The sequence below is a fragment of the Battus philenor genome, unplaced genomic scaffold (genome assembly GCF_028537555.1).
Source record: "Battus philenor isolate CCGP_79_NKW_IND1 unplaced genomic scaffold, ilBatPhil1.0.hap1 SCAF_22, whole genome shotgun sequence".
In the NCBI taxonomy this organism is placed as follows: domain Eukaryota; kingdom Metazoa; phylum Arthropoda; class Insecta; order Lepidoptera; family Papilionidae; genus Battus; species Battus philenor.
In genome coordinates this window covers 7,951,136-7,973,792 of record NW_027181685.1, presented here as the reverse complement: position 1 = coordinate 7,973,792, position 22,657 = coordinate 7,951,136, and the positions used below count along the sequence as shown (strand labels likewise).

Genomic DNA, 22,657 nt, shown 5'->3' with positions numbered 1-22,657 from the left:
GAATCACATTATTGTACAAACTACGCGCATTGAATTAAAATATTATAAATTAAAGACATTTATTTTCTTCTCTTGGATAAATTTAAAATTTGGTGAATAAATATTCAAAGCCAATAACTTACAAGATATATTGTAAAGAATACGTAAGGATAATATTTTTTAAAATACGGAATGGGCCACAAAATTGCATATTTCGAATTAAGGTACTAATAAACAGACGACGATGTCCCAGCTCAAAAACAATATTCACGAAGGAATGTTCGCTACCACTGCAGCAATGTACCATGGAGTTTGAGGCATGTGTGCGATTATATGACACACCTATAAGTGAAGATATTATTTAAAAATTTAATTCGCTTGTTTACGCTGTATCATAAATAAATATTTTATTTGCAGAACTTTGTATGTTTTTTAAAATCCGCAAATAAATTTTTAAAAAACTTAATGGCCTACTCTGTGTGACAATACAAATAATTAAAGGGTACATCTATTGACCGCCACAAGTAATCCTTCGAAGAGGCCATATGGTTGGCCACCCCTGTTACTCCTTTACTTTTTGATATGCAGTCAAGCTAGTTCAGATTTCTTTTTTTTTTTTTTTCATAGTAAGGTCTACAAGAATCAACAGTCGTGATGATGTATAATTCTGATACCAAGATTCGCCAAGCTCTATATAAATTTCTTTACTCCTACTTTCAAGTAACTTTCTTTTATCCTCTACAATGCAATTTGCTTTTATATCTATAAATATCTATAGTTAATCTATAGTTGTTAATATCTATAGTTAAAATGACTTCCTCAAAAGCAGAATATCTATGATAAGATCTAGAATGTATTGTTATTTGAAGGCAGGAATAAAGATATTTAATACTTGTAGCTATTTAAATAAAAAAAAGGAAATTGGCGTATATAGAGTTGAAAAAAAAAACATTTAATATCCAATATAAGGGTTTAAGAGTTAACGTTCTTCGAATAAGTTTTTCTTTGTAATAAAATATATTTCTACAAAACAACTAGCATTCTTTACGCCAGTAAAAGATTTCTCAAATAAAATTTGTACGCAGCTGCATTTTATTACAGTTCCAGAATACAAGGGTGTCTTAAAAAGTATTTATTGAATAGTTCTGTTTATGCCTTGAATAGTTACGAAGCGTTTTAGTAAGACTTTAGTATAACTTCTTATATCTAAATAGATTTTTACATTAACATGCACTTTTATCATCTAAAAATGTTTCAATTTTTTAACTACTGGCTAATTCGACACACGTTCTCTTTTAGCTATGAATAAACATGTGAACCTAAGTAAAAATAGATAATATATATTTTAAATGAGTGTTTACTGCAAAACTTTTTGATACACAACATTAGTTAGTTCAATTTGTAGTTCAACACAGGAATATGTAAATAACGATGTAAAAACGTGGATTTTCAAGGTCAATAACACAAATACAACGACTAATTCACTTTTGCGATTTATTTATCGACAAAGCAAGCGAAAGCCGCACTGATTTTTTTTATATATAAAATAACACAAATCATCAGAATATATATACCTTAGAAAAAGGAAACAAGGATTAATTAACATAATTAAAAATCAAAAATATATATTCATATCAGCGTCTTGTCTGAATTCTCATATGTAAACATTACGTATGTACTATATATCCGAATCATTTATATTAATTAACATTGGCAACTAAAACTAACAAAGGATGGTGCAATAGTTGCCGTAAACTTGAACAGTAAACACGGTAGGGTTTTCGAAGAAACCTGTCAATTCAAAGTGTATAAGATCAATATTCTCAACCGATATGCTAATGTAACATATTCATTACACTTTCAGGAGTAGAGAGGTTCTGTATTCTAACTGTAATGAAACACTGTTGGGTGTAGTAAACCACACGACTGTTCCGCAGTCAAATTTATTGACAAATTTACATTGCTATTTATAAACTCGCGGGAACAATGTTTTAAAAATTTCCGTCATTCGCAGGTATGGAATGGCACGTAGTTTATGGTTGCCACGTTTATCAACTTTTCGTTATTCGTAAAGACTGGTCGCATGTCAAACAAGAGTGTTGTTTAAAGGGATTTGGTTTCGTGCGTATTAGATGCGTAGCTTATTCTGTTTAACTACACACTCAAAGCCCGTTGGTGATCTAAATTGTTAGATCAATCGGTGAAACGAAGAACTATGTTATATGCACGTATTAAAAGTAGTTCGGCACATAATAATCTTTAAATTTTTTTCATGCTTTTAATTTTTTCATTGGTTTCTTGATCGACATTATCTAGTCTATACATACGGGTGATTGGTTATAGGTGTAAAAGCTTTAAAGTTTTTATATACAATTCCATTCGCCTGTATAAAGTAAGCACCGTGAAATAATAAATAGTATGCTATTGGAATGCGACAGTTTCCTGAGCTTAAAAATTTACATTTCAATTAATGTCTGTAACGTTTGGTGTTACTTAAAATTTTAAGGTTAGTATTAGTAGCATTTTTTTTTGTTATTTCACCCTTCTTTGAGTGTAGGTTGCCTCTAGTGTACTTCATGCTCTCTGGTGTTGATTTAGTCCTTTCCCCCGAGATTTTCGTAATATCAGCAAATAGCAAACATAAACAAGATTTACACTTTTAAAATTTTATTACTGAATTGTATTATGTGTAATGGCATAAAGTATGATGTACAAGGTCATACTTTCAATGTGTTTTGTGCTAAATTTAAAATGAAAAGATTAATATCCTTTTTTAATTAGCGTGCTTTGCTATAGTTATAATTTTACTAGGTATTGTATTTACCGTTGCTTTTAAATCTCTGCGTTTGTAAAAAGGATTAGGAGTGAAAAACTGGAAGAGTATTTGGGAGAGGTTCTTGCTAATAAAATAAAAAGGCAATCGTTTGAAGTTGACCGCATGGCTGTTCCTAACGAAAATCTTTTACGGAGTGCTTGGATTTGTTTTTAACTATTTATTCACTCGCGGGAATAATATCGTGAATAGTTTATTTAAAGTGAATACCTAAGTGGCGTACCGCATGAGTTATAATCTTATTTACTAAGGTTTTAGATTAGAATAACGTTTCAAATTGAATAACAATAATTTCATAGGTATTCTAAGATACAAAACGTTATCGATACTTTGCTGTTATATAATAATAAAATATTAAACCTTGTGAAATAAGTAAAAAACTGATTTTAAAAGATCTTGTAGTTTCTGTATGTTTATTTTTTGATTCCATGAAGTAATTAGATTTTACATTTGCTACATTTACATTTTAAAAGTATGCTGCTATTCGCACGCCGATAATTTTATGATCCTATAATATTCATAGTTGTATAATATTATTGCAAATATCGCTTCGTAACTGTTTATATCTTGAGCATGCTTATTGTTGTTTCATACCGGCACAAATGTTATTTCTATGTAATTAGATCTACGAGCGCTTACTCTAACAGTGCCTACGAGACAAGCTGTAAAAATAACAATTATAACTATATTATTTAGTTAATAAATTAAATTAGTATCTGCTCCTTGAACGGACTTATTTTATCGGCTGCTTTGTAGCTCGCGGGTCCCAGCTAGCGTCAAAATAATCATCTTGTTGACAAACGACGGGTTTTGAGCAACGGCTGTGGTGCAATAGGCGACATTATGACATTCCACGATATAGCACTCTTAAAAAAAATAGACAGTTAACTTTAACAAATACAAGCAGTCCGTAATGGCGTTCCGTATGGAGCAGTTTTGCGGTTTCGAAACTATCTTTACAACTAAGGTAGGTTATTACTAAAAATTTAAACCTAAGAAAATTCGACTAGGGATACAATGTCAGCAAAGAAAACATCTGCCTGGGGTAAATGAGTTTCTTATAATCTATAAAAAATGTTTTAGAACAAAAGGTAAGGCATTATCATCGAAAAGGTAAGAAGGAATAAATTATATAAACAACAAACCTGTTTCACTTTCATAAATATAGCGACCCTTCAACGATGCCGTTTTCTATAAGTTGCCCTTGAACAAAATTAAGAGAAAATGAAGAGATGAAAATTGTTTTGAAAGCACTTGCCCTCTTAATAAATGAGGGAATTAGTATTTTAGTGAATTTGAAATAACAGCGCTTTCGCCATTAAGGTATAATATTTTTTAATTTTTTACTAATTAGTTCTCTTTCGATATTTATCTTCAATATCATAGCGAAACAAAGATCGTGTAATATTGCTATTTTGTTACTTAATTAAATCTTCTAACTTTATGTCATTAGTTACAACTGTATGTTGATATATCATAATACATCTTAATACAATCACTGACATAGTGATCAGGAAAAACAAAATTAAATGATCATCATTTTAGCCGTAAGACACTGCTGAATAGTCCACTTTCAGATATTTTTATTCTTTCTGCTTCCGACGACCTTAACAAGATCAGCTATCCTTTTTGTGGGTGGACATCCTACTCTTCACTTGCCGATCTGTGTTCTCCACACCAGAACCTTTAGGCCACGGCGGCCATTCTGCGTCCTGTGTGGTCACTTCAACATTCTAATCTGCATGGCTAAGTCGGTTATATTCATTCGTTTACGAATCTCTTTATTCCTTATTCAACATTTTAAGCCTTTTTGATAAATCATAGAAAATAAGAAAAAAATTATAAATAAAATATGCGCACTGAATAACTTTACGTAATTTCAACATACTAAAAATAGATTTAAATTCCGCAGGCTAATGTAATAAATCGCTTCTCGTCTATCTGAAGACTTATGAGACATGTTGAATAAGAAGTTGATGAAGGAATTAATAAAAAAAACGAAATTGCTACGTGCTTAGCAGGGAATTTATTTAATTTATTACGTACAAACTTTTTTTCTCATAGTCAACGACATCAAATATTTGATATTACTTTTAAAGTGCAAATTATATCTCTGAAACAGTGTTTATGAATAAGAGGTTCTAAATCTTCAGGGCATATGTTTCAGCTAAGATTTTTCTCTTTGAATCACTCTTCGTTTTACTTTAATTAAGCCTTGTATGATGTGTTCTACGAGGGTGAATCAAAAAATTCTTGGAATCAATATTGTAATACCTCCAATGCGATGCATTTAGAATAACGCGTTTCTAACTTCCTTATTCCTTGTGAAAAAAAATTATTTTCATGACTCTCGAAAAAGTCCTCTACGGCAGCTATAACCGCGTCATTATCGTGAAATTTTGTTCCACGAATTTCCTCTTTTAATTTTGGAAATAAGTGAAAATCACTTGGGGCTAAGTCCGGAGAATATGGTGGGTGGTCAAGGAGATTGAAGCCAGCACAGCGGATTGCGTTGAGCGCAACTTCCGATCGATGAGCAGGAGCGTTATCTTGAAGGAACAACACGCCCAACGACAGTTTTCCACGACGTTTTTCTTTAATCGCTTCACGCACTTTCGGGATTAAATTTGCATAATAGGGTCCAGTAATCGTCTGGCCTTTTGGCATGTAATCAATAAAAAGGATTCCTTCACTATCCCAGAACACAGAAGCCATAACTTTGCCAGCGGTAGGAGCAACTCGAAATTTCTTAATGGATGGAGAGGATGGTCGTTTCCAAGACATGCTTTGTCTTTTAGTTTCAGGATCAAAATGGTGGACCCACGTTTCATCCATGGTGACAAGACGACGGCAAAAATTATCCGAATCACGCTGGAACATTTCGAGATTACGCTTGGAAATTTCCAAACGTCGCTTTTTGTTTTCGTCGGTTAACATTCGTGGCACCCATCTTGCAGACACTTTTTTGAACCCTAGTGAATCAATTAAAATGGATTGAACGCTACCAAAAGATACCTTTAGGATCTCAGCTATATGTTTTATAGTCATTCTTCTGTCTTCCAAAACCAGATTCTCAACCTTTTTGACATTTTCTTCTGTAACGGAGGTTGAAGGCCGCCCAGAACGCGGGTCATCTTTACAGCTTGATCTACCTCTTTTAAATTCAGCCACCCAGTACGCAACCGTAGAATAGGGTACAGCATCACCCCCTAATGTCTGCTGAATGTCCAAAAAAATTTCCTTCGTAGACATTTTTTTCAAACTGAGATATTTTATCACCGCACGTAACTCACTTTTATCCATAATTTTGATTTTTGGCAACTCGTTGCACAAAAAAATTTATTACATGCGAACGAACTGACAAAAACAAGTGACAGTCTGCATAAATATAGTGTGATAGACACTATTTAATTTGAATATCGAACTTGATCCAAAAAGGTTTCATATATATGCACTTCTAAGAACTTTTTGATTCACCCTCGTATTTGCATTTTTATTTTCATACCTATCAAGGTACGGTCACGGTTTTTGTAGCTCGGAAATTTGCGAGTTAAAATGTATTGTAATGGTTTGTTCTTTTTTTACGCCATAAGATGGTATATATATGAAATATAAATAGGTACATATATACCGATCTCATATAATTGAAAATTTTTGCATTAAATAGTTAAGATTGCCACTGCTTACATACAAGCTACCAGAGCATGGAAGCGGCATCTTCTTCGTACCTTAATACCACACTGCGATCGCCAACTCGCCTGTCAAGCGTATCGGTGACGGTGACGGTAAATCCCCCCGATATCTTTGGGGGAGGCCTATGTCTTGTAGTGAGCAATTGGTTAAAACGAGGACGAGACCCAATTCAATAATCAATGCTCTCAGAAATAATTAATAATGTAATGATACTTTTTAGATGAATGAATAAAAGAAACCATTTGGTTTCTTTTATTCATTCATCTAAAAAGTCCATACTGTCATTTAACTATCTTCTAAAAGGGGCGTTGTATTCTTTTCATTGTAATAAAGAGACCGTATCCCATAAAAATATTGGAGATATGTGGTTCAGACCATGGTCTTGGGGCTTTGTTTTTATAAACTGTTACATTACACCAAAATAGTTAATCATAATAACCATTTGTTCCTTCATACTTTATCGGCCGGGTCTGGTCAGGCCAGCGCCAAAATAATCGTCTTGTTGACAGAGGACGGACTTTGAGCAATAGCTGAAGTGTAACAGGTCTATAATTTGTGCACCGCACGACTGTGGGGCTTTCTGTGATATTATTCCTGCTGATAAAATAATTTATTGATTAAATAGTCAACCTTGTCAAATACAAGCATTTCGTCTTGAACAACCAATTGGTCTTCTTCACACAACGGTCTTTTGTTTCAATTAGAAAAGAAAACCTCTCAACTCATAAAGTTCTCTACTCCTAGAGTTTTAACACAGATTAAATTACATCACAGTCGAAATATGGTAAATGTTATTAAATAAATAATAACTGTGTATTAACATTAATTATTTATTTAATTATTGATTTCAAAACATAAAACCAATAAACGAATTAGCTCGTATTTGTAGTACATAATAAATTTAGATTCTTGTTTATTTAAAAACATCAATTTGAATGTAAACTCAACAAAATCTGATAAGTTTAAAATACCTTCCTAAGCGTTTCGGTTTACTGATTAAAGTCTCTTGAACATAACTTTGTCAATTATAGATAAGGGTTGGAATAAATCGACGCCAAAGCCGAACAATCCGTGAAACCTTTGCTAAGTTTAGATTTAACATACTACATATTTGATTTTATTGAATGGATTTAACGTAACGTTATAATGATAATCTATAATTACATATTATTATATATTATTTATATACTATAACTATATATTTTACAATGAGTTTTTCTTTTATGCAGAACAGAAAGAGTAGTAAGAGTGTAGTATAGCACGATGACAAAGTAAAGGAAATATGGATACTTATATACCAGTTTTAGAATAAACAAAAACTAAACTGTGATGCATGGCATTTTAAATTAGGTAACCGTTAAACAACCGTCACTCGACTTATATTACAAAAAGACATCTCTCCAAATGTACTGTTTTCTTTCTCCGCCACGCGTATTATATACAATATAAGCACGTGTTAAAAACTTCGTCTAGTGTCATGAAACCGACCCATAAAACACTTACGTCCATAATAAATAAGTTTTCATACTATTCTATGTTATTCTTATTTTACTTTAAAAGTATTGTTTCATTTTAGCCATGAAGTTTATTTTATAAAAAAGACAAAAGCATTTTTAATATGAATCGCATATTCGAAAAACAAAAATCAGAAAATAATCAACACGAACATTCTGGGTGCCATAAAATAACGACGACGAAACTCTGTTCCTTTAATGTTTTAAAGAAAGAATTCGCGACTCCATTTAAATGAATATTCAAAATGCTTTCGCTTAAAAGTACGATTTACATTTTACTTAAATACTTTTGTATCTTCTCTCTACTCTTGGTCTTGCGACATTTTTTTCAATTATTAAAAATAACTGTGATCAATTATTACAACCCTTAGCGACAGTAAAAATAACCCATTGGTCGTTCAATCAGTAAAATATTATAACGAATATTTCAAAACATAATTACCAATAATTTCTCAAAATTACGATAGCTTCATTTGTCTTTAAGATGCTATACCAATTTGATAATCATCACCATCTTAGCCATAAGACGTCCAATTAGATATAAGTTACGCCCAATGATTTCCAACAGCTATAAAGGCTATAAAGTCATCTCTAGCGCTCTGTCACGCGAAACCCAGAGAAACAATAAATTCCAAAAGACAAACGCCATTATTTTTTGACAAAAAATCGCTACAGTATGCAAATACAGTATCGAATAATAATCTGTAACGTACAAAATCAATATTGAGAAAATTAGAACAAATTGTTATAATTACCTGAAAGAAAAGTTGTTTACGAAATTTTAATTAAAAAATTTAACATAGAGGGTCAACATCACTGCTAGGTTTAAGTTGCAATGAAAGATAATTAAGGTAGCTCCTAAAAAATATATCTTGCCGCGAAAATTCCTGTTTTTAATTAAATAACCCTAACGAAATGAACAGAGCTTAGCGCAACGTCTTAGGTTTCCGACATTTTACTTCCATCTTTAAGAAATTAAGATTTCATACGTTTACAATTTTATATTCAATAGTAATACTTCTAACAATTACAGTGTCCTAGTTTCAAAAAAAAATACGCAAGTCGCATACAAACAAAACGATAATTCTCTATTCGCTCAAAAATTGCCGTCGGTTGGATCTCACGGGTTAAAATTGTCCGATTATAACTCCCAAAGTACCACTATGTTTAGAGACAAAGTTCTTTGACCAGTGTGTGTTGCCAATGATGACTTATGGATCTGAACATGGTCGTTAATGTTTGACCTTATAAGATTTAAGATCACCCAAAGACCAATGGAGAGGAGGTCTATGCCCGGAGATTCGATGTTAGATCGAATCATAAAAGAGATTCGCGGATTCAAAAGTAGATGTAGTTCGAAGAATCGCTGTTAAGAAGAGAGTAGAACAAATCGCTCATGCAACAAACGGCCGTAGGAGCTGGAAAGTTCTAGAGTGACAATCTCGAATCGGCTGACGCGGCGTCGGTAGGTCTCATACTAGGTGGAGAGACGACATAGTCAAAGTCCGGAAGTCATGAGTTGAGAGTAAGGCAAAACTGTCATCGTGGAGAACTTTGGGAGAAGCCCATACTTTGCAGAGGGTCATAATCAGTTGACTTGATAATGATATTATTCTTCGACTTCAGTATTAAAAGAATGTTTTGGGTTTTCATTTATTTATATAACGTGATTAATACATATATAAATAAAACAACATTGTAATATTCGATATTTATTTACCATTTCCTACACACTAGTCAACCGCTATGTACAGCTGTTTGAATGAATATTCAGAGATAAGAATTAACTATGTGCCCTCCGTTCAAGCGAAAACTACGGATAATAGCAAATTTATTTTATATCACAGTACTGAATAAAATGAATGGAATAAAACGTTTTATGAAAATAATATGACAACACAATGACTTAATCATTCATTTATCAATGTAACTAAAATCAGAATTATTTCAACTACATTTCCATTGCCCCACAACCACATGATTCTACTTGGTTATTATATTAAATTTATCCTTTGCTTCTCTTCGATTCTTTTAAGTCTTCAGTTTCAGGAGAATGAGTAGATCCATCAATGCACTTTTTTCCTTTCAAAGCTTCTTTAACAGCGTCCACAAGGTCCTGGGGCTCCGATATCGAAATTTTCTTTCCTGCAAATAAATGATATTACATACATTATACAGAGATAATTGATTATAGGTGTCAATGCTCTGAAGAAATAAATGTATGGCTCATTTGCTGTCCATCAATATATGTATAATATATTACAACCCCCGTGGTTCCTCCTGGTTTCAGAAATAATAAATAACATAGTGATAATATAATAAGAAGAAGGGTGTGTCAAAATTCGAATTACAAATAGACATTGTATGGCATGTAGCACTTCCAATAGAAAAATAAATTAATGTAACAAATTCCAGAGTGATGACTTTATAGGGTAATTGGAAATAGGTACAAAAGCTTTAAAGCTACTTGCTGACAAATGAGCTTGCATAAAACCCTGTACATAAAAACTGTTATAAAATTCATTAACTCATAAACGTGTCGGTGAGACAGATTCGCGAATTCATGGAATTGTGAGAAAATGAAAACATAAAAAGTATATGATATATATATAAAATTATATGAGATATAGATTATGATGGGTCTGGTAAAACACGTGATAGTGTTGTTAAAAACATTAAAATTTAAACACTTTTACATTATTACAAATTGGTTTACAGAAACAAATCTCCAATAAAGATTTAAAACAAGCTTTAAATTTTAGCATTTAATATGTGCTTCACTTTTCTATATTGTGTAATATCATGTATTTCAGGAGTGGTAGAAACAAGATATTACAATAAAGAGAAAAATTTTGAAAGTCAGTCACTTATCATAAGCTGATACAGCTATCCATAATTGTGGTTTTCAATAATATCTTACACAAAATTAAGATAGATGTGGCTACTTATCATATTAAAACTTTGTAGTAGTTAGTCTTATCAAGAGTGAACCTAAAACAGGAACATAGTGTTAAGATAACAATTCCAAAATAAAATTCTGTACTATTAATAACTTTGATGAACTATTTATTATGTCAAATACTTTATATTACGACAAATATTTATAACTACTTTTCCAAAAAAACATTATGGACTAATTATATCTACATTTGATTTATAATATAAACTATGCAACAGCTTATATCAACATTTAAATAACATTTTCTTAAGGTCATGATGAGGTATCAGAATATTATGATGCATTTTATCTAATGTTAAATATACCCCTATGCTAAGGATGTGATAGATATATAGCAGTATAGAACCACATTATTATTCCACTATCCAAAATAATGAAATCAAATCTACATTCTTTAACTACCTTGGTAGATAAACTCACAATAGAAACTTCGGTGTTTATACCTTTCCACCTAGAGGAAAAAACATTTAATTCAACTAGCTTTCATGTCAGGTCGGATTATAGCATGATGGTGGAAAAGGAAACCAAAAGGGTATAAATGAAACAACAATTTCATTTAACTCTCTTTATATTCAATTTATAATTTTCACAATATCACAATGAAATAACCATCATACTATATCCCCTACATACTAATTCATTAAAACAAAAATAACCAATGCAATAAGTACAAATTAAAAATAATATTTACATCAGTATATAGTGTGGCTAAAAGTTTAACAATATTAGCAAAGAAATTGTTTCATTTTTTTGTAAATGGAATCATTTAACAATACTTTATAGTATTCCCAAGAGACTATGTTCTTTTGTAAAAATAATTCATGCTTCATACAATTCTGGATTCCGTTCCCTGTTTCTCTTAATTGTTCTTTGGTAACCCAATGGTTTGTCAATTTCTTTATAACTGTCACCATTATCCTCATTAAGTTTTTCGAAATACTCCTGAACGCCTAATCTATCACTTGAATCAAGGAAACTCATCATAAAAATGGTAACAACCGTCAAGAAGAAACCAGTGCCAAAGGCCATAGTGTTTCGTCGGCAAGAATCGATTAAACTGTCAATAAACGTCCACGGCTTAGACTTATGTCCTGAATAGTCTGAATCTTTATTCATATCATGGATCTTTTGTGAATCCGTATTTCTCGTTTTACCGCTACTATTTTTGATACTTTCTGTAAAATAAATTATTCACAAATAACTGTTGAAACCTTGAACCTTCTTAGAAGCCCATATAGCAATGATTGTCATTGGTTTAAGTTCAAGTAAGTACTAAAGAGCAATTTAAAAATTTTAATTGCATTATTAGATTATTTTCACATCTTTTTTTTTAATTTATCATACTTCCATTTGTTAAGTGATCAATGTTGAATAATGTTCAACTTGTTTTCTGAAAAAAACATTGAAGAATGTTCCACTTCTTGAAATATCTAGACTTTCTTACCATCTCTGTCAAATGAAACCCCATGTATTTGGCCTGGTGTGTCTTCCTCCAATTCAGCATATGCATACATTAGCGCCTTTTGCTTGTCGGTTAATGATTTTGGTACCTATAAAAATAACATATTCTTTGTCACAAAATAGACATGTGAATATCATTATATGAATGAATATAATACCAAATAAAAATAATAATATGAGACCAACAGTTCAACAGTAAAAGGCAATTCTAAATTTTCTTGATATGGTATAGTCTGACCTAAACCGCTATTTCAAAAGATAAAAGGTCTCTCTATAAACACTTTTATAAATTTTATTAGCTTATGTACCACTTTTAATTAACCATATAAGTTAATTTTTAATCTATATAAGACAATACCTTTTACTTATAAAGTATCAATTGCAGACTGGACTATAATAAAAATTATAACTAACTAGATGATATGTTAAAAAATTATAAACAAACCTGTATCTTTATGTGAACATAGTGGTCACCATAGCCATGCTGGCTAACCCTCTTCATACCTTTACGCGACAAGCGTATTGTGCTGTGAGATGAGGTGCCTGGTGTTATCTGTAAAATTGATATAATATATATTAATCATATACTTGATATATGCTGAAATATTTGTAAATTAAAATTTTAGACATTTGGATTGTTTATTCAGTCTTGTACTTAATTTCTTGATAATGTATTTAATTAAAAATAGAAACTTAGCATTTACTTAACATTAACTTAATCTATAAGCCGATTTGTTCTCTTAAGTATATATTAAAAAAAGTTAATTTAGATCAGCTTTGTCAGACAACTTACTTCAAGAAATTTTTCTAAATGCCCCAGTCATTTAGAGCTAATCAATTTATTGGATAATTGAGTCCAGTAGGACTAATTTCAGCATTTTATATAAGCATTATTAACATATCTAAGAAAAAATTAGTTAATAATTATATAAATTTATGAACCTGTAATGTGTGGTCTTCATATAAACCTTGAATCCTAACAGTGCCACCTAACACAGCCTGTGATACTGAAATCTGTAAAAAGAAAGAATATTATTGGACAAAAGTTAACACATTTATACATTTTTCAAATTCTGAGGTAAAAAGATATTTATTTTCAGTATAATCAGAAATAATGATTAATATAATTAAACATTTTTTTTAATTCTTAAACATGATATAATAAGGTTGTAAGTAGATTGACAACAGAATGCTTACAGCACAATCAGTGTGAACGTCAGGTCCATCTCGTTTGAAATAGCTGGACTCTTCAACTTTAAAAGTTATGAAGACTTCATTGTTTCCGACACTCATGCGCACAGTCTGTCCATTCTCTACACCTGCCGGAACTGGAACCGTTACTTTTTTACGCTGCACCTGTTCAACAAGGTTACAAATATATGGTAGGTATTTTGTTGGAAATTAAACCATAGGATATTTATCATTATTATTGACTTGTGGGTTCAAATTAGGCTGATACATTGACCCAACAAACCTAATATTACTCCTTCAAACCCATGAAAAAAAATTATTTATACATACCGATTGTCCTTTCCCTTCACATTCAACACATGGAAATTTGATCAGCATCCGTGTTCCATGACAGTGTCGACAAGTAGAACGCATTACAAATGGACCTGAAATTGAGACATTCAAAAAACTGTAGCATCTGGTTATAACTTTGATTTATTTTCACACATACACAAAATTACCATACTGATGATAGTCCAATGTTTCCAGAGGTTACTGAGTCAGAAATGCAAAATGTTGATATTTGCATAATAAACATTTGCATTTGCCTATTACAACATCAACATATCTACAATTACAACATCACTGGGCAAGGCATTCAGCCTACACTTCTATAGTATGCAAACTTGTGGGCTCCCTTTAAAGCATCGAGTTGGAGAAGCCCCTGAGATTGGACCTCGGATAGGCTTTAACTCAATATACATTTAGCATTCCAATTTGTGGATGCCCAGGAAGGCCAAACATTGATCTAATGCTATCATCAGCATATAATATACCAGGAGACCCCAGCTTGCTTAGTCAGTTTTAACAATGAAATTATTATTTAAACTTCTTGTTGCATAAATATGTACCTTAGCTAAGTTCAAACAATTTAGTATAATTAGGGAATATTTTATGCACCTCTTGAAAAAGTCTCCATCCCGGAGCCATTACAGTAAGTACACTTAATGGCTTTAGTGCCTGGTTCACAACGGGAACCCTGGCATTTTGGACAAGTGTCAACTACATTTAGATTTACTTCCTTATTGACACCTCTTGCAGCTTCAGTGAACCTCAGGTTGACTATAATCTGCAATTATGTAAAATATCCACTTAAATACATTTATACTATAACATCACACTATTCATTCATAATTTTTAAAAAAAACTTCATAGTAATAAAGATTTATTAAACAAAGATTGAATTTTTTAACTACTTAGACAGCTATTCACTTTACTTGGAAAATTTAACACTTGTCCTGTTTTTTTAGTATACAAATATGCTTTCTATTTTATTATTTTATTTAAGCACAATAGACATTATGTGTTTTGTTCCATTTAGTTAGAGGTATATACTTAATAAGCTTATATTTGCAAAGATAGTGGGATAGCACTCTTGAAAAATAGAGGCATTTTTTGTAACCCTAATAAGGAGATCCTTATCAAAAAAATTAAACAAAATCAAAATTACTACTCATCTTATTTATTTGAATAAAAACTAAATGTTCTGCTAGGCATACCTAGAACATCTATTAATTATTTTTATTTTTTATAAAATGGATTTCATTATAATTGGTACATTTTTTATAAAGAGAATGCTTAATTTTTGTCTAATTGATATTTTCAAAGATTTCACATTCCACCAATATTACTATTGGCCTTTATACCTGTTTACCAGGCTACCATGTAACAATTTTCACAAATTTTTAAAAATGATTATCATATTAAAAATTTGATGGATGTAAAAGCTGTGTCCAAGTGCAATACACAGCATACAATATATCAATTTACCCCAATATCCCTTTTTAAATAATTCTTACAAGACCACACTTACATAGGAAAAATAAAGAGTAATATTTGTAATGTTACAATAATCATAACAAAGTAATTTCACTCATAAGTACATACCTCTTGTGATGCACCAAATCCAAACTGACTCTCAGCAAAGTCACTGAATGCCTCACTTTTAAAACCAGCATCACCAAATATCTTACGAAATAATTCCTCTGGGTCTATGGTTGATTTATACTGCCACTGGTGAGTGAATCCATCTGGACCACTAGCACCACCCATACCCATTTGCTCTGATGTAGTTCCATATGTATCATATTGTTTACGTTTATTGTCATCTGAAAGAATCTAAAAAATAATGGTAGCAATTTTAAAGTTTTAAATTTTTTTTATAAAACCAGTAACATAGTTATTACAGTTCCATATCATTAACATTTTTATCACTATATATTACTATATAAGTAATAGAAAGTAACATTTTGTTGTTTCCATATAGTTTTACTGGCGTAAAGGTGGCACAGCATTGAGGAAACATAGCCTGAGTATGAAGCCTCAGAGGTTGCTCAAATGGATATGCAAAGAATGATTAGGAAAAAGAGCTCTCGGTTTGGGAAATTTATTGACTCAGAAATTGCATTCGAACCATTTTGAAACAAAAAAACATTTATGTCAAAATTTTAATCAATTTTCACATAAACATTTATGATAGTTAAATCATTCTACATAAATAAAGATTTTAAATGTAAAAGACAACCAAATAATCTGTGTTAAATTACTTCAACAATCATAAATCATTTTATATTTACCTCATATGCTTCAGAAACTTCTTGGAACTTTTTAGAAGCTTCGGGATCCGACTTATTTGCATCGGGGTGATACTTTTTAGCAAGCTGGTAATAAGCTTTCTTTATATCTTTAGATGAGGCATTTTTTGACACACCAAGAACTTTATAATAGTCGACGCGAGCATTTAAATTATGCGTGGTGTGAATAAATCGATGTTTTGAGCCGCCAAAGTTATCTATAGACATTGAGGTTATAGTTAGAAGACATCATACTGATGTACCAAGTAATGTTTAAAAATTCAAAACGATAAATTCATTTAAAATAAAATTTCAGGTCAGGCTAAAAAAACTATATTATAAGCCTTTTCAGTGATGTAATAACAGCATACAAAACTCACATTTTAAATTTTTAGATCCTAATGTAGCTATAGCTGGGCTTAAGTAAAAATCACGACAATTATTGCACTTATGCAGAAAACGACATGGCGCTTTAGATACATTTTTCGCAAAAACAGAACTAATAGTTTTCGGATTTAAAAATCCGATCAAACTTCGGGTCGGAGCCATTTTTACTGAAAAGGAAAATTGAACTTACACAAATGATAGATTTTATTGAGTGTGGCCAGCTTCCTCTTTCAGGTTACTTTTTTCAGCCATTGTTAAATTATCAGTAAGTACTTTTCATTTTAAATTTATTATTCTTGAGTGATTTTTTCTTCCACTTTTATCAAAAATAATATTTGCAATATTATATAACAACATTCTTTCTAATCTTTAACGTTAAATAACATTTTTATTTGGTACAACGAGGAGTTGTTATAAGTAAACATTTAATATGTTTTGTCTTATACAATTCAGTGCCTTACCATAAAAATTATACTACATCGATCAATATTTTATACAGGGATTTTTCTTTAACTAATTAATGTTTAAACATGGTTTGTTTTCAGAAATGGTTTCTGTGATTAGGTCTAGATCTACCAAAGAATTGAAAACCTGTGCAGATTTTGAGAATTTTGAAAACACATTTATCACTACATCATTTGGAACCATGTGCGTTATATTTTTAATAGCAAAAAAGGAACTAATTTTATTTATTGTCCTTATTATTTGATAAAAATAATTTGTAACATTTTTTTGACACATAAATATAAAGTTGACAACACTGTTATACTCCTAGGGCAACGGTAGGCAAGATGATTTATAAACAAAAAAAATGAGCTTATTTGCGCCAATTATTGTACTTAATAGTATAATTACTTAATCAATTGTGCTATCAAAATATACAAAGAATATTTGCCGTAAAATTGCAATAAAAATGGCATCTATTAATACAAGGGATCAAAAAATCGAGCAGCAAGTGAGTTTTTTACTAGTCTAAGAAGTCCCGATTTATTATTTAACGTGATCGATATTGTACTAATTTTAAATTTGAACTATGATAAAACTCTTATTCTACTTCAGCGACAGTTGATGGAACAAAAAATGAGACAAAAAAGGCAAAATTCTGGCATGGTACAAGCTAACGATTTACGAGTGAGTTCGGCTAAACGTCCTATATCTGGCAGCCGGTCTCGAGAACTTCACGGTATTTATTAAAATTAACGTGGTTAATTTGTTAGTTAGAGTTTTAATTTTTTTTCTGCATGAATGTGAATATTCAATTTGTTTTTGTTATGCGCCTTATTTTTTTATAACAGGCTATGATGGGCCGATGCAATTTCTTATGTCACCAATCAATCCAGATCAAGTAATCCCACTTCAAACAAATAGAATTTCAACTTTTGATGGTAAGTACATGTTTTTATTGGAAGCTTATTGTATTAGTTTCCACAGTTAATACTTTTGAAAATATGTTTGACCTTGCTTTGGTATTATTTATCTCATTGTTGTAATTTTTGTTGCATTTGGTATGTGTTAAATTAAAATTAATATTTTTGTAGTTATAATTTAACATTTTTCTTTTAACATTACTTTTTGATTACATGATGTGAAGTGAACAGACATGCATAGTTATTGTGTGTATGTACTGGGTTTACCATAAATCAATGTTGGGCCAATATTCAGCATAAAGATTGTGGCTTATTAAAAAAAAAACTTAGTAAAAATATTGAAATTAATACTTAAATACTAATAATACATTGTGGCCATGTTCTTGTTGTAATGTTTCATGTTCTCGTAGTAAAAAAGAGCAATAGAATTATATATGGTCTAAATATTATTTTTAAAATAAAACAACAGAAAAACTCCACTTATAGCGATGTAGTGCTTATTTGGCTGTTAAAAAATGAAGGAGCACAGAGCACTAAATTTGCACTCATCTTTAATTGTATAGCACAAGGTACTTGTAAGACAATAATCTTATAAGTCCTGTACAATTTATTAATAAATCTCAATTGATACAAATATATTATGAAGTGAATAAGAATTGAATGCCATTAAATTTTCTTTTTGTAAATTTTATACTGGCATAGCTGTGACATGAACATTGTCTTAAAGTCTTTAATATTTTTTAGAACTGGGTAACCAGATTGAAGTGCTAACAATAGGTGATGGAGACGGAAGTGGAGAAGAAGAAGGGGAGAGTGTACCTGTTTGCAGCATGGGACGTGACATCAGTACTGATGATGTGTGTGCTGATGCTGCAGTTGCGCCCCTTCAGGGCCGAACTGCCCGCCGAGATGTTTCGCCTAGTCAGGTACTTAATCTAAATATAGATAATGAAGTAAAATTTCATATTTTATTTATATGATATCTTTGTGTGTAAGCTTCAAGGACAGATTGTAATATTACTGTTTTGCCAAATTAGATTTAATGCAGAACTTACTTTTTTTAACACATTTTTCTTACTAAGTAGAAAGGATAGACTATTGTTTACATAAACAAATGTATATGAATATAAAGGTATGTATACTTATAAATAGTTTATTTATATCTTTTTTTAATACAATCCAATTTGTAATTTACATATGCTTTCAGTTACTTTTTTCAAATATTATTAATAAAAATGTCAGACATTGTTAAATAAATAGCAAGGTACTTGTTGAGTGTTCGTGAAATCATAGAATTTTTGTTGGAAAAAGAAGATTTTGAACTGATTTTGAATTGGAAGAGCTTGAACATTATTTATTTACACAATTGAAAATAGAACTAAAAATATTGTATGTCAAAAATTGTTAGTACAATGTTATTGGACATATATATATTTAATCTCTTTACTTTTGAATTGATTATTTATAGCTAAGACAAGACAATGACTATTGAGTCAACTAGTTAAAAAAAAATTCAGATGGTGAATGCAGATCCATTACAGGTAGAATTTTGTGTAACAAAACTTTTCTGATAGATAAATCTAAAACTGTTTGATGTTTAATCTAACAGGTAACAACAACACAGTACTTTTAATATGCTATAGTAAATCTTTTTTTAATTTTAGAACACAGAAATAGAAGGTTCAGTAGAAGGCTCAATAGAAACATTTGTTGTTACTCCAGCTAAGCATGGAACCTTATACAAATGTAGGATAGCTCGAGACCGTAAGGGAATGGACCGAGGGCTATACCCAACATACTTCTTACATTTAGAAAAGGACTATGGAAAAAAAGTATTTTTACTAGCAGGTAATGCAAATTTCGATATCAAAAATAAGTTGACATTATCTTAACCTTTTGTTGGCCACAACATGGCGCCTGTCAGAGTCGGCCATGAATTTTTTAAAATGATGAATGAAATATTATTGTTTATGGTACTGTGGTCTGTAGTATATATAGAGTAAGCAATTTTAATGGTATTTTAAGGGAATTAGATAGAATAGACCCATACTCACCTGGGTGTTACAGGCAGATATGTACATAGGCAGTTCCTCTATATTGAGAATAAGATATACAAGTATTGTTAGATATTTATGTACTTGTTTTGATTGTGTTTAAAGATAGTTAATCACTTCCGTAAGCACCTACTTTTTTGGCAACCACGAGCTAGTGGTACACGCACGTAGATGAACCGACTACATAGTTATGTTGCGGGAAGTCGCTATATGCGGGCAGACCCAGACCGGTCATTGTGGCGATCTTTGGGGGAGGCCCATGCCTTGCAGTGGGTGTCTCAGCTGATATGATGATGATGTAACTTACACACGCGATCATCATGCGAATTTAAATTCGTTTTTCTGCATTTAATTTTTGAAGTAACTCCTTTGACACAACTCAATAGAAGACATAACAGACGTAATTTCTTAACACTACATGAGGTCTACACGTGTACTAGTTTCGTACAAGAAGGCCTCCTCTTGTAATGCATTGGCGTTCACCTTCACCGACTAAGGTTCTATTCCCCACCTAATAAAATTTTAAATGCTGCTTTGTAAGCTCGTTACAGAAATGAGCTGATGTTCGTTATTTACAGGCTTGAGTCCTTCAGCGGGTTATTGCAAAATTCGCTGTTATGCACTATGAATTTAATCCTGGACTAGGTCGTAGCACTTGTTCACCCCTTTTCTTCACAAATAGTATTAGTCCGGTTTAGAAAACATCAACACCAAAATAACCGAATGGGATCATTGAGGTTAACAAAATTAAGCGGACAATATTTTTTTACATAATAACATAAAACGTTTACGACTACGTTATAATCTTTTCCTGTTGATTAAGGATCGCTGTGATGCAAAGTAGTGGGTCTAATAGTAAATGTGATATGAAATTTGTTAATGTGAAAATAATTAAATTCAATTTAATGTATTTTATTTCAATATATTTATTTTTATATATTATTATTTAATTAAACATTATGTTTGACATATTGCAGCTCGAAAGCGTAAAAAGTCAGCCACTTCGAACTATCTCATATCAACTGACCCGACCGAGTTGACGCGTCAAGCTGATAGTTTTGCAGGCAAGCTGCGATCGAATCTGCTCGGCACAGCGTTCACTGTATATGATAATGGTAAAGCTTGGCGGAAACATGACCACGCGCATACAAGACAGGAGTTAGCAGCTGTTGTTTATGTAAGTGTTGGTTATTTTTACCGGTCATTCAGCGCTGCTTCCGTGGCTCCCGGTGTTGAATAAAGAAGAAAATTTCAATATCGACAGCTAAGGCAGCAGCTCACTATGACGGTAACAGATAAAGAACGAGGACTGCTCCATCCAACAACATGCGAAGTGGTTTCAATGCGACCGAGTCACAGACGTGACACATAACATCCTAGTACACTTTTTATTAGCAGCCACGTTACTTGCATAAATTAAATCCTTATACAAAAATAGCATTTTTTTGTGAAACTATTATTTAATATTCATCAGCATTTGCTTTTTACCCAACCTAATGATTCTAATCGCATGTCATCTTTTTGCTAATATATCTTTCTCTTTAAAAAAAAAGATAATTGTTCTTTTTCAACTTTCAAATTGTTATTGAATCCAAAAAAAAATGTTTTTTGCAAAAAAAAAAGGTTTTATATGATTGTTGATATAATATTTGGCGGTTTTTCACTCCCGGCCCCCTCTTACGGAAACGTACCGAAAAATCTAACCTGTCTAGCAAGGTCGCTTGTAAATGGAACAAAATGAACGTTATAGAATTCTTTAGTTTTAGAATTCAATATAGTTAGAAATGTTATTCAATATGGTTAGTAAGGAGATAAAATTTTAATTTAAAATTTCTATGTTTTTAATCACACATTTCGGGATTTTTTAGTCACCTGCATAAATTTACACTGCTGTAAATGTTTATTTAATTATAATTCTATTTGTTAAATTGATCATAATCTATATAGATATTTTAATGTAAAGTTATGGGTTTACAGGATACGAACGTCCTCGGTTTTAAGGGACCGCGTAAAATGACGGTAGTGTTACCAGGTATGACGCCCGATCGCCAACGTGTGATGATCGCCCCGCAAGACGACAGTGAAACTCTGCTCGAACGACTAAAGACCCAAACTTTGGACGACATTGTCGTTCTCCATAACAAGACCCCGGTGTGGAACGACGAGACCCAATCTTATGTATTGAACTTCCACGGTCGAGTAACCCAGGCAAGTGTAAAAAACTTTCAAATAGTTCACGACTCAGAACCGGATTACGTTGTGATGCAATTCGGTCGCATATCGGAAGATGTTTTCACCATGGATTTCAGATATCCTTTGTGTGCGCTTCAAGCGTTCGGTATTGCGCTCAGTTCGTTCGATAGCAAACTGGCATGCGAATAAAAAATGAATTGTAAGAAATATTAATACTGGTAGCCCTAAACCAGATTTTTTATTGTATTTTACACTAACTTTCATAATTTAAAAACTCATCAATATAATTCCAACACTTAATCATAAACAAGTATTCCGGTGTACAACTTATTCAAGACATTTTTACTTTTGTAATATTTATTGAAAAAAAATCATGTTATCTTGAAATATTTATGGTGATTTACTATTTGGATT

General features: G+C 31.5%; 2 protein-coding genes across 3 annotated transcripts; one reads left to right on the top strand and one right to left on the bottom strand.

The window, feature by feature from the left end:
- Positions 1-9,744: 9,744 nt before the first annotated feature.
- On the bottom strand, positions 9,745-16,819 carry LOC137923645 (protein tumorous imaginal discs, mitochondrial-like). Of its 2 annotated transcripts, none has more exons than XM_068766867.1 (10): positions 16,623-16,819; positions 16,246-16,460; positions 15,557-15,787; positions 14,570-14,738; positions 13,961-14,055; positions 13,637-13,795; positions 13,382-13,453; positions 12,885-12,992; positions 12,423-12,528; positions 9,745-10,164 (listed from the first exon to the last, which is right to left on the bottom strand). In XM_068766867.1, exons 1-10 carry the CDS (start codon positions 16,789-16,791, stop codon positions 10,025-10,027), a joined length of 1,464 nt encoding a protein of 487 aa, XP_068622968.1. In that variant the 5' UTR covers positions 16,792-16,819; the 3' UTR covers positions 9,745-10,024. The 2 variants fall into 2 exon arrangements, with proteins under 2 accessions (XP_068622968.1, XP_068622967.1); XM_068766866.1 differs by lacking the exon at positions 9,745-10,164 and adding an exon at positions 11,527-12,153.
- Positions 16,820-17,411: 592 nt separating this feature from the next.
- On the top strand, positions 17,412-22,570 carry ktub (Tub domain-containing protein ktub). The gene is made up of 7 exons (XM_068767044.1): positions 17,412-17,584; positions 17,689-17,812; positions 17,925-18,014; positions 18,741-18,922; positions 19,661-19,844; positions 21,028-21,227; positions 22,028-22,570. Exons 1-7 carry the CDS (start codon positions 17,543-17,545, stop codon positions 22,430-22,432), a joined length of 1,227 nt encoding a protein of 408 aa, XP_068623145.1. The 5' UTR covers positions 17,412-17,542; the 3' UTR covers positions 22,433-22,570.
- Positions 22,571-22,657: the final 87 nt, after the last annotated feature.

What these genes read in the sequence shown, in the direction of transcription:
- ktub (XM_068767044.1), top strand. Translation starts at nt 17,543, where the DNA reads ATGGCATCTATTAATACAAGGGATCAAAAAATCGAGCAGCAA. An exon ending in CCGGTCTCGAGAACTTCACG is followed by an intron (nt 17,813 to 17,924) that starts GTATTTATTAAA and finishes TTTTTATAACAG; the next exon opens with GCTATGATGGGCCGATGCAA. An exon ending in TAGAATTTCAACTTTTGATG is followed by an intron (nt 18,015 to 18,740) that starts GTAAGTACATGT and finishes AATATTTTTTAG; the next exon opens with AACTGGGTAACCAGATTGAA.
- LOC137923645 (XM_068766866.1), bottom strand. Translation starts at nt 16,791, where the DNA reads ATGGCTCCGACCCGAAGTTTGATCGGATTTTTAAATCCGAAAACTATT. An exon ending in GTGAAGGGAAAGGACAATCG is followed by an intron (nt 13,796 to 13,960) that starts GTATGTATAAAT and finishes CTTGTTGAACAG; the next exon opens with GTGCAGCGTAAAAAAGTAAC. An exon ending in GGTTTCATTTGACAGAGATG is followed by an intron (nt 12,154 to 12,422) that starts GTAAGAAAGTCT and finishes TTTATTTTACAG; the next exon opens with AAAGTATCAAAAATAGTAGC.